General features: G+C 39.1%; 1 protein-coding gene across 9 annotated transcripts in view; it reads left to right on the top strand.

The window, feature by feature from the left end:
• L3mbtl3 (L3MBTL histone methyl-lysine binding protein 3) overlaps positions 1-12,935 on the top strand; it is a 110,075-nt gene that overhangs the window by 63,064 nt on the left and 34,076 nt on the right. For all 9 annotated transcript variants that reach the window (XM_038339098.1, XM_038339097.1, XM_038339096.1 and 6 more), the window contains 3 exons: positions 1,799-1,884; positions 3,993-4,103; positions 11,962-12,076. In XM_038339098.1, coding sequence (XP_038195026.1) covers positions 1,799-1,884; positions 3,993-4,103; positions 11,962-12,076 — 312 coding nt within the window. The remainder of the gene's footprint in view (positions 1-1,798; positions 1,885-3,992; positions 4,104-11,961; positions 12,077-12,935) is intronic.

The following is a 12,935-nucleotide window of genomic DNA, read 5'->3' as shown; positions in this document are numbered from 1 at the left end:
ACATCCTCCAATGGGGAGAAGTTTCAAGACGACTTCCAGACTCATCTGTACTTTGACTTGAGCCAGAGACTCATTCCAGCTGGACTGCTGTCCCCACAATGCCATTTATTTATGCAAAAGCATCTTGCACTGCGGTCAGCTACAGATTCTTCGAGTCCCCAGTCAGGGTCTCCTTGACAATTACAACCTTTGTATGTGTGAGACTTGCAGACTAATTGTTTTTGTACAGAGTGGTATCGTTTGAGTATGATTGACATTTCCTTATGACTGGGTCCAAGTTGTACATTTGTTTGTTTTGTTTCTGAGATGGTCTTGCCAAGTAGCCTTGCTGGCCTGGAGCTCACTGTGTAGACCATGTTGGTCTCAAAGTCACAGAGATCCCCCTGCCTCTGCCTCTCGAGTGCCGTGACTAAAGGAAAGCACCCTTATGCCCATCTCCGAGTTGTACTTTTTTTTTTGACGAATATCAGTGTTTTTATTGTGATTCTCTCAAGGGCACAGCATTTCAGTCTGTCTTTTCACCATGAATTATTCAAGGAGATATTTGCTAGTCTCTTCTCCCAGTACTTTTTTTCTAGTGTTCTTTGAGATTTTGTAATTACCTCCTATCTCATCTGTCTTTCAGTAGTTATACCATCTGTTAATATTTCTGTTTGAAACTAATTACTATTCTAAGTTGACAAATGTTAATGGGTAATGGTAATTTTTCTTACTCCATCTATTTTCGTATAGAATTAATTGATGTGCTTCTGCAAACATTAGCTTTTTCATTTCCCGGTTATTCCTCCAGTTAATTCATTTAATGGAACTGTAGAATACTAACTTTATCCAAGAGTTCAGTGTTGGTTTTCATGTGGATGTTTTAAAGATGTACCCAGCAAGAGCTCCTTTCAGCTGGCTTCTACCTCCTTTTTCACACACTTGTCTCAGTTTCTGCAAACTGCTGTCTGGAGCAGCTAGGATTATCGTACACTCACTCGTCTTGATCCAGCCCCACAGCCACTCTTTCTAAGGTGTGTGTGTGTGTGTGTGTGTGTGTAGAGTGCTGTATAGAAACCTTGGTCTGGCTGCTGTTTACCCACGGCTGGTCAGGTGATGCTCCTATTGGGTATCTCCGTGGCTGTAGAAATGGGCATCTGTAAGTATATGCAGGACTTCATGTTCTTTCCCATTTCAGCACTAGTGTAAGCTAAAAACCTTCTCATTGATACCATTCAAGTCTCAAACTTTTGGCTTCATTTTAGTTTTCTTCTGTCCCTGTTTATACCTGTTTCTCAGTTGGGTAGAAACCTGGCTTCCATTATAACTAATCTATCTGCAGATTTTGTAAGTCCCCTTCATGTGGCAAATTTTGCACCCAAATATGCCACTGTTGTGCCTGCCTAGTGGATCTGGGGCTCTATAGGAAACAGAAGGCAGCAGGGAGAGGCAGAGGGGTTATTTTTACATACACTTTGAAAACTATTCTGTAATATTGGCATGTTTCTTTATTCAGCCTAATAAAGGAGGAGCTATCTGAAATATTTCATAAATAACACTCATAAATCTTATGTATTATTTCACTATTTTAATAAAGATATTTCGTATAATCTCATCTAAAAAGTAGAAGAGTAAAGGATCAGAATGGAACTCATCACTGTGAGAGACCGTTGTGGAGTAGTATGGTTTCCCTGTGGACCTGGGCAGTTCTTTCCTGGACTGGCGCACTGCTGGATCATGATTTTCATGGGACACTTTGTTCTTCTCACTCCCATTTCACGACACCCTCATAGGATTCATGTTTCTCTTCATTTCCTAGGCTATTCGCACGTGAAACACTTTTCTTGGGATAAGTATTTAGAAGAAACCAATTCTTTACCTGCTCCTGCAAGAGCTTTCAAAGTGGTGAGTGAATTTGCTTTGTACTCTTGATCTGTGTGCTTTTGATGATGCTGTTGAATCGCGGACATTTAGGAAACTGGTCAGCAGGCGTGGCAATGAGAAGCAGCAGGAGGTTAAAGGAGAGATGCTTTCAAAGTGTTTCAGTTTTGAAAGTCCAAACTGGTCCTGTGACTTCTAAATATGTGGATGCACATGTGTTGGGGAGGAGGGATGGGGTGGGTGCAGAAGAACCTTGAATGTTGTTCCTCAGAGTTTGTCCTTCTTGGTTTTTGAGACAAGGTGTCTCACTGACTTGAAACTTGCCAAGTGGGTTGGGTTGGCTGGTGTAAGCCACAGGATCTGCTTGCCTCCACCTCCCCAGCTGGGATCTTAGGTGCACCACCATGTCCGCTTTGTAAATGTGGGTTCTCAGAAGCAAATGTGCAAGGCAAACACTTTACCAACTGAAATACCTCCCAGCTCCTTAAATATATTACTTTTTATATTTTTCTCAGGAATTTATGGGGGAGAATAATTATGTTAAATAATTTTGTAAGAATTGGACACTGGACACTTGTGTGTCATCCTAACATTTGAGAGGCGAATAATTGCCACACATCGAGGCCAGTCCAGGCTATGTACAAAGATTCTGTTTCAAAATAAAATACTGTTCTTTCAAACATGACTCTGTGTTCTGCAGACAATCTTCTTCTTTAGACGATACTTTAGTACAAAAAGTGCTAGAGCTTTTAATAGTAAACTTAATTAGTAAGTACAGTTTAAAAGGTGGAAAGGACATTGTGCATTTTAAAGAGAAACCATAGTAAGTGAAGAGAAAACTTGTGAAAGGATTTTTATGATTCTTCCTGACAGATGTTCAGGCTTTCGAGTAAGACGGAGGAAGGCCGTATTTCTTCTCCCTTTTCTCTACCCTCCCCACATACAGGCTTTTAGCCTGGACACGGGCAGCAGGATCAGGCTACATGTCTGCTGTTGTATAAGAGGTAGAACTAAGGTTTCTGCAGCTTGGAGGTCAAGAATCCTTGCAGGGATTGTTCTGTCCTTCATGTTATTTTATATAGTTTATTAAAATCATATTCACCTTATTTTCCTCTGCCTGCGGCTTTCTCAGAGATGTAACTGTTTCTTCTGAGTGTTTAATCTTCCTTTCCTAGAAGAGCTTTTGCATCTTGTTCAGTTGGATTGATGATTTGTTTTAAATTGTCCCCTCTCCGCATGACCACCACTTCTAGATGTTCCTCAGACACTTTGATTTTTCCCTCTTTAAAAAAAAAAATCCCTTTCTGTGTCAATATTGCTTCTGCAAACATGGTGAGGTTCCTAAGACCTGCTGGATATTCCATAAGAAATGATGAGCACCAACCCCACAAAGTGACACATGACAAGAAGGGCAAGGGCTCTTTGTATGCCCAGGGAAAGCGGCTTTCAGACAGGAAACAGAGTGGTTAAGGTGGGCAGGCTGTTCTCTGCAAAAAGGCTAAGACTACAAAGAAGGCCTGCTGAGACTGGAGTGTGATAAACCCAGCTTCAGGTCTAAGAGGATGCTGGCTACTAAGCAATGCATGCATTTTTAACTGGGAGGCAATAACAAGAGAAAGGACCAAGTGATCCAGTTCTAAACCAATTTTGTTATGAAGACAATTATGAGCTTTTATTCACCTCAAAAAGAAAAACAAATGCCAGGCAGTGGTGGCGCACACCTTTAATCCCAGCACTCGGGAAGCAGAGGTAGGCAGATCTCTGTGAGTTTAAGGCCAGCCTGGTTTATAAGAACTAGTTTCAGAACAGCTAGGGCTGTTACACAGAGAAACCCTGTCTCAAAAAAAAAATCATGACTGTTGACTTTAATCATTACACCTCAACCTGTTAAGAAATGTCTAATCGCTGTGACTGATCAAATAGCTATGGTACCTCTGCCTTTCTGTCTTCTCCCTAGCTGGGCAGTCAGGTTGTCTCTATACATGTGTGTTGACCTGTGTGTTTGGACCACCAAGTGTCACTCAGTGCTAGTCTAAGAACTGGTAACCTAAACGATTCAACTGTTGCTTGCTCACTGGTGCTGTCCATCATCCTGCTCTTCCTCACAACATGACATCCTTCTGTTATGGCAGAAACCGCCACATGGATTCCAGAAAAAAATGAAGCTGGAAGCTGTAGACAAAAGAAATCCATTGTTTATCAGAGTAGCAACTGTTGCAGATACAGACGATCACCGGATCAAGGTAAGTGTTCTTGGTCCTGCCTCCATTTGGACCTTTGTTACCCTGTATCTTAAATGGTAACATTACTAGTCTACTAGGCAGTGAACGGTATGCCCTGTAAATAAGTTACTAAAACCAGGGGATTATGCTAAAGTTTGCATCCATCCAAGTGTTTCCTTTAATTGCCCCAAGATATTTTCTCTTCAATTATGAATAACAGTTTCTCATTTTGAGTGTGTATTTGGAGAAAATAGGTATAACATATTGAGGTAATGTTCTCTCCAAAAGAAAATAAGGGCAACGTGCCTCTTTTTAAGGTTAAATTTTTTTGTTGACTCCACTGATATAGTTTATAAAATGTAAGTAAAGATAAATAACTTTATAAATAAAATCGGAGTTTTACTGGAATTGGACTAATAGACTTCCAATACCTGTCTATGAGAAAGCCGGGGTCAAGACGATGTTGCTAGTTCCATCCATATGTGATTCAGATGTGTAGGATTCAGATGCTACCCCCAAAGGCCTCATAAGCTTCTGGTTTTACCACGTATTTTTCTCTTTAGCCAGAATTGTGCTTACCCTACTTTCTGCCTAGGATCAGGTAACTTTTCTGTTAGGAATAATAATGTCTCTAAAAGCAGCAAGCCATTATCAGCATGTGGCGATGAGTTTCTCGGTACACTCATGCTGATGGACATTTGTAGTTGCTTCCATGTGGGCCATGTGAGCCATTAGCACTCTATCGATGAGGCCAAGGCTCAGGCAGGTTTGATGAAGCACTTTATTCAGTACTAGAAAGGAAAGAACTCTTTGTTCCAGGCAGCAGGAATCATAGCTTCAAGTTCATTTTTCAAAATAATAATAAATCATTAGCTATTTCTAATGAGATAACTTATAAGATAGTAAAGTTTAACATAAGATGAAAAGTTATACAAACTGTTATCTCTGAATAATGGTAACATTAATGTTTAACTCAATATGTTTAAGAGCCAATCAGTTCAGTCAGGTTTGTAGCACATACCTGTAATTCCAGCAATAGAGGCAGACACAAGAAGACCTTGAGTCTTGAGTGTCTGGCCGCCTGCATAGCCAGAGTCTGCCTCAGAGACAAACAAAAGGCAATGTAAGCATAAATTTTGGCAAATCATATAAAAACTGCAAGCCTATGTTAACCATTTTCTAGGTGTACTTTTTTCTCCTTTTTTCCTCTCTGTCTTTGTTTTGTTTTGTCTTGTTTTCTTTTTCAAGTCAGGGTTTTGTAGCCCTAATTGGCCTAGAGCAGGCTAGCCTTGAACTCTGTGTTTCTCCTGCCTCTGCCTCCCAAGTACTGGGTTGAAGGATTAAAGGTGTGCCAGCACCACCTGACATTCTAGTGTACTTTTTTCTTCATTAGAGTTGGTTGTGATGTGAAAATCATAACAAAATCGGTGCTTTAGAGCTAGTGTTTTAAGTAAGATCAACTTTTAAAGTTACACAGTATCTATTGTTTAACACCTTGAGCATCTCTAGTGGTAAGGAGGTTGTTCCTGCTGGGTGCTATTGAAGGCAAGGACCAGAATGCATGTCTGCTCTCATCTTCTGCTTTGGGGACAGGGCATGAAATAATGTAGCACCCCTCTTCAGTCACATCTGTCTGCCTCAGCTACCAGTGACAGTTCTTCTCCCATTTTTAAAATATTTTCTATGCACTGTATTTCTCAGCTTTCACTGCTGGTATTTTTGAGACAGGGCGTCACTATGTAGCCCCGGCTTTCCTGGAACTCACTATGTAGACCATCCTGTCCCTGCCTTCCGAGTGCTGAGATTAAAGCCACGTGCCAGCCCCTTGTGACTTAGATCTTGCTGTGTTTTGTTTTGTTTCATTTTCTCCTTCCCGTATTGTTATTATGAATATACTAGCGTTGTTCGTTTCTAAGTCTTTTTTAAATTACTTTTTCTTTTCTTGGCTTTCCTGTAGTCAATGATCTTTTTGTAGCTTGCTCTTTAACCATCTCTAGCTTCTTACTAGGTGTTTTTCAGATGCTACAGTAGTTTGATGTGTCTTGAATCAGAGGCGCAAGTGTGCTTTTCAGCAGCTGATGTCTATCTCTTTCCCACAACTCTTCAGCCACCTGCTACAGCAGAGTGGGTGCTCTCAGCCGGGAGCACAGCCCGCATCCTGAGACTCCTTTTCACTAGACTGTATTTCATTTTCCTGAAAATTATAAAGTATAATGAAATGCCTTGTTTTGCTAGGTGTACTTTTGTCTGGCTGAAACATGTCTTTTTGTGTTTTCTTAAGAAAGGGTATTAGATAAACATCTCTTCACTCCTTGTATTTGAGAAAATGTCCATCTGCTGGCTTTGTGTTAGGTTGTTAGTGCGGCTATGTGAGATGTTCTAGGGAGGGAGCTTTGACCCTCAGAGTTTCACTGTTCGCTGCATCTCACTCCTGGAGATTCTGGATACCCAAGGCCACTCTATTGGAGTCTCTTTGGGCCATGGGCTTATTTCTACAGCACGTGGGGATGAATGGCTGTCTCCAGTGGTCTCCAACCCTGTGAGGGCATCTTTCTATTTGTCAAACTGGGTCCCCATGCCTTCCCACTGTGAAGCTTTCTGTTTTGCAGTCTCTGTATCCTATTTTTGCTTTGATGGATTCCTTGTCTCTGCTCTCCTTCTGGAAGCTGGTACCCTGATATCAGCTGTCAGGTTGACGCTCTTGTTTTCTTATGTGTTGCTGATGTTTCAAAATTGTTTGCTTAGAAATGCCTTCATTTCTTTTTCAAACTTTGTTATTACATTTTTAACTACAATTGTGATTTTAATTTTTTTTTTTAAAAATGGTATTTAGTTCCTGCTTTGTTTAAAAAGCATCTTTTTATTTCCTGAAGCAATGTTGCTTCTGTCTGAGGACACTGCTGATAGTTTTCTTCTCTTCCTTGATTACTCTCTTAAATTCTTCTTAAATATTATGTTTGCTTCTTTATTTATTTATTATGTATATGTGCCTATGTGTGTTTGTGTGTGCAAGTGTGCCTATCTGCTTTTGACTGCCAAAAGAGGGCATCAGGTCCATTTGAGCCAGCAAGCAAGAGAGTCTCTTAACCCTTGAACCATTGTTCCAGCCCCCCCAACCCAATTTCTTTACTAACTAGCATGGTCTCTGTTTTCATATTGGTTCTCACATATCAGATAATTCTAAGTATCTGTTCATATTAAGAGAAAGGTAGCATACATGAGGTATTTTTGTAAATAGGCTTGTATTATTACTTGTCTATAGGGGGTATCTTTCAAGATATCCCTAGTGTATGCCTGCAACCACATGTAAAATCCCCTACATACCATAGGTTTACCTATGCATACATACATACATGCATGCATACGATAATATATAATTTATGCACTAGATATAGAAAGAGTAACAACAGTAATAGGACAATCATGGCAATATATTATAAAATGTTGTATGAAACTGGTCTCTCTTTATTGCAATATGAAATTTTCCCTTTGGCATTTTACACCGTAGTTGGATCTTAGGCACAGTCTTGGGTAAGGAGGGAATGCTCTTTGACTGGTCAGTTTTTACTCTAGTATAGGAAATCAGGATACCAGCCTTCCCACCTGGGTACACGCCTTTCATCAGCATCCAGGTCCTCCCTCTGGGGAAGGTAGAACCAAGGAAGTCATATCCTAGAGTTAAAGATTTTTCTCTGTTTCCTGAAGAACCTTTGAAGGGTTACTGAAAAGAGGCTCACCTGGCACGTGTGTGGAGGGCCTCCCTGTGTGCTGACCACCTTGGGGAAGAAGAGGGCTTTCTCACCCACTTACAGCTCCCTAGATTCCAGGACGAGTCCATCTTCTGGTCCTGACTCTTCTTTTAGGCTCTGTGTTTCAGTCACGTGTTCTGATGGGCGGACAAGCACATCCTTCACTTGTTTTTGTTCTTCAAACACGGGATTTTAATGTCACAGGACAGAAGAGGCAAGCATCTATAGCTATCATGTGCTTTCCTGAGTTGCCTTTCAGATTCACAAAAGATCTAACCAAATCCATCCTTTAAAAAATATTGTATTCAGCCGGGTGGTGGTGGCAGCGCACGCCTTTAATCCCAGCACTTGGGAGGCAGAGGCAGGCGGATCTCTGAGTTCGAGGCCAGCCTGGTCTACAAGAGCTAGTTCCAGGACAGGCTCTAGAAACTACAGGGAAACCCTGTCTCGAAAAACCAAAAAAAAAAAAAAAAATATTGTATTCATAAAACTATTAACTGTTTTAATATTAAAGTTATCTGTAACATAGGGGATGTTTTTTATAAAGAGTCCAAATTATACTTCTAGGTGAAAAGTGTATCTCTCTCCCCAAACTGATGATTTAGTAATAAAATTGTTAGTTCGGTATTTTCATCTATTTTCTTTAGAAATTTACTAGCATCTAATTTTTTTTAGAAATTTAATTTTAAAAATTCAACATTATTATTGATTTGTTTTTAGTGTATTAGTTACTTTTCTATCGTTGTGAAGAGACACCATGACCAAGGCAACTAACTTATAAAACAAAACACTTAACTGGGGGCTTCCTTACAGTCTCAGAGAGTTAATCCACAACTACCATAGAGAGGAGCATAGCAGCAGGCAGGCATGGGACTTGAGCAGTAGGGGAGGGGGAGGGCAAGAGACGGGGAGGGGGCTTTTGAAACCTCAAAGCCATCCCCAGTAACAAATCTCTTCAACAAGGCCACAGTTCCACCAGCTAGGGAGGAACAAAGCATTCAAATACGTGAGGCTCCAGGGACCATTTCGTTCAATCACATGTATGACCACGTCTGTAGTGACACAGCATTATAGATATTCTCATTTCTCTTTTGTTATGTAATTTTTTTCATGCTGCATGCTGATCTTGCACCTTATTATTCCTTTTTGGGAATTTAGTTTTTCATTTTTGACAGTCTCATTTATGTATAAGATCAATTTGTGTCATCTTACCTCTCTGGTAGCCTTTATCATCCCACTGCTTCTGAATCCTTCTCACGAGGCCTTCCTTCTATTGTCATGTCTGTTACAGTATGTGACCCCTGCGTCTCAATAGTGTTTCCTGCATAAACATGGGTAGGAAGCTAGTTACTGGAACATGGGCAACCTATCAGTGACCATGTCACTGATGAGCGTGACACCCCTTCCCCCAGCAATGTTAGTAGATCTTCAGGGACTGGTAGGACTCAACTTTTCTACTCTTTCTACCCCATATTCCTTAATATCCCCTGAGCCTTGGAGAGGGTTCAAGAAATGGCTCATTTGGGGCCCACTTGACCTTCCTTTACTCTTCACATCTTAGCCAGTTACGCATCTCTATATTAACCAACTATCATAAGGAGAAGCTTCTCTGATGACTTCTGAGAGCAACACTAACCTATGGCTATAAAAAATGAGTATTTATAAGCAGTTTGGTCATATGTCCATTTAGCAAAATGGTAGTAATGAAGGCTGCCCCTGGGGCCACCAGCTCTTAATCACATTTACAGTAGTAGGCATGAGTTCGCTCCTGGGGACCAGGCCCTGAATCTAAGAAGAAAGTATTGATTACCCCTGCAACGTTCATGCTGCTATTACAACAGAAAGATGAGCCCAGATACACATCCCCTTCCTCTTCTCAATGTTCACAAGTAATTATGGTGTTCTTCCAGAGAGCCATTTACTTTGTGAGGATGATCTTATAGCATTTGGTTGTTTATATGCAGTAGAAGCAGCATGAGTCTAATGTAAAAGAAAGAGAATTGGGAATAGTACCATCACAAACATCAAAGCTTCATGTTTGAAGTAAAACAAAAATACATTGCTATGGTTAGTTGAAAACCAGAAGGTTTAAAATGAAATTTAACATAAATTATCATTGCTCATTCTGTGGTAGCCTTGATGCCATAACTTTCTATTTTCAGAAGGTTATGAATATTATTCTCGTTGTTTTGACAATATTTTTGATTAATTGATTAAAGGAAAGGAAACATTCAAAGCTAACAAACTTTAAATGATGCTTCATATTTTTTGCATGTAAATAGTAAATAACTTTCTTTCTGATTCTTGGCCCGGTTCCTTCTGTCTGTCTGTTTACTAGCTACCACTTTATCTCTGTGAGCTCTGTCCCACTTAGTGTGGTATCCATGACTTCTTCCAGGAGAGGCAGTCTTTAGGGCCTTGATTCTAGGAAAACTGACTCAATGTCTTGAGAAATTACATCATTTCTACCCCACATACATGTGTATTTATTTTTAACAACTGCATACTACTTTCCCTAAAAATGGTGAGTTACTTTTTAGTATCAGTTTTGATAAGCTAAAGACAGTATGTTTCAAATGTTCATTGCCTTTGCCACATAGTGCTGCAGACATTATGTAACTGTTGGTGGACTATGGAGTTCCCTTTATGCTTCTGCTTCCAGCAGTCGGGTTCAACAAGATGTGAACCCTTTTGGGCAGGCTGATAGGAGAATAGTGTCTTGGACTTTTCATTTGTAAGTTTTATGTGGCAAATAAATTGATTGTCTCTTCATATATTTATCAACAATTTAATTTATTTTGTCGATGATGAGCCATTTGTATCTATTTGCCATCTTTTTGTTTCAGTTTTCATTTTTTCTTATTGCTAAATTGGGGCTTAATAAGGAAGAAAGCTTTGTCAGTTGTATAGTAAGTGTGTTTGGAGGACTTTCATCTTGCTTATGGTGACATTTACTATCTGAAGCTCTACATTTTTATGATATTAAATCGATCAGTGTTTGTTTTTTATGGGCTTAGTTTAGTCTTTTGCCATGATTATACTGTGTTTACTCATGCATTCTTCCAGAATATTTATTGTCTTGTAAAGACTGAAAGATATATACAGTTCCAAAGAGTCTAGTTGACAAATTTGATCTAAAAGTAAAATATAATAAGTACTTCAATATATCCTTTTATTGTAAAAAGATAATATATATTATATATACATAATATTTATATTATATATATATTACATGTGTGTATGTAATGTATATAAACTTGAAGGCTATGCACTGATAACTAGTGACATTCCTAAAAGGCCATTGTTCTTTACTTTAGAGACCAATAACAAAGTTACCTGTGACCACTTTATAATGTATCTTGAGAGATGCTATGGTTATTTACAAGAAAGAGTATTTGGGGGCTGGAGAGATGACTCAGCAGTTAAGAACACTAGCTGCTCTTCTGCAGGATACAGATTTAATCTCCAACCCTCACATGGAGTTTCACAACTATCTGTAACTACAGTTCTGGGGATTCAGTGCCCTCTTCTGGATTCTGTGAGCTTCAGACATGCACGTGCTACACGGACATCCATGTAGGCCAAACACCCATACAATATAACATAAGAATACATAAGTCCTTATAAAAGAGAACGACTTTTAAAATGGAACGGTTCAGGGATGTTTTATAAGTTGGATGTGTTTCTAGCAAGCGATGTACTTTTAAAAAAATCTTACTTTATATTTACCTCAAAGGTCTTTTTCCACTCTTCCCCTTTTCCCTTCCCGTTCCCTGATTTTTAAATCACCTCAGCTGTGTTTGTGAGTGTTTCGTTTGCTTGTTTGAAGATGTTATTCATGTTCCTATTCTTCATTTGCTAACAGCGTTTAAGGATATGCGTAATAAACCTGCAGAGCAGCTGCCTCAGGAGCATCTTTGGGAAGGCAGTTATTGATGTTTCGATAAGCTGTGGGTAGTTTCAAAAGCATCTTTTATCTCAGGTTGTGGAGTGAAGTATTTTAAATAATTGAAGTGATTTTTTTGAGCATTAAATATACTGGTAATCAGAAGGAAGTATAAAAGGCTCACGCCGTGGGTAGAAGATTTACAGTAGGGATTCTTATGATTCTGTGTTCTCCTGTTATCCAGGTTCATTTTGATGGCTGGAGCAGTTGCTATGACTACTGGATAGATGCAGACTCTCCAGATATTCACCCTGTGGGTTGGTGTTCCAAAACTGGACACCCTCTTCAGGCTCCTCTAAGTAAGACACACTTAGATAATCATGACCAATGTTTTCATTTTCTTAAATAATGTGCTTAATTTTTTGTCTCCTTTTTCTCAGTTTCTTTCTATTTCTCCATATATTTCTTTTCTTTTGATTGCCAGTAGTGGGTGTGTCACGTGAGCACACACAAACACACATGCACATGAGCACATACACACGAAATTATAAAAGAACAATCACATTGCCTAAATAATTAAGGTATGCTGTTTTGAGTTTTGTTTAGAAGTAAACATAACCTTTTACAATTAGTGCTAATTTTTAGAAGATAATTTGCCAGACTATTAAAATTTCAGTATCCTAACAGTGACCTGATACTATAACCTTGAAAATGTTCCCATTAGCAGATACTAGGACATGTATAAAAAAGAAAAAAAGGCCACCTTCTGCTTTGTAATTTATTCTAAATGCAAATTCATAGTTCACTCAGTAAAGATTTAAATTCAGGATGATAAAAAAAAGCATATACCACACATACACATAGAAAAAGAAAAAGAGGGCTGGAGAGATGGCTCAGAGGTTAAGAGCACTGCCTGCTCTTCCAAAGGTCCTGAGTTCAATTCCCAGCAACCACATGGTGGCTCACAACCATCTGTAATAGGATCTGGTGCCCTCTTCTGGCCTGCAGGCATACGCACAGACAGAATATTGTATACATAATAAATAAATAAAAATAATAATAATAATAAAATTTAAAAAAGAAAAAGAGCATACACCATATCTGTTTTAAAGAATATACCTTGTGTGATAAAAATATGAAATACAATATGCTATAGTCAGTTTTATAAAAATAACTGATGTCCTTTCGCTGTACTATATGAAAGATTTATGTGTGCTG

This window comes from Arvicola amphibius, chromosome 8 (assembly GCF_903992535.2).
Source record: "Arvicola amphibius chromosome 8, mArvAmp1.2, whole genome shotgun sequence".
Taxonomy (NCBI): domain Eukaryota; kingdom Metazoa; phylum Chordata; class Mammalia; order Rodentia; family Cricetidae; genus Arvicola; species Arvicola amphibius.
The sequence above is the reverse complement of the archived record's forward strand: the minus strand, read 5'-3'. Positions and strand labels throughout refer to the sequence as shown.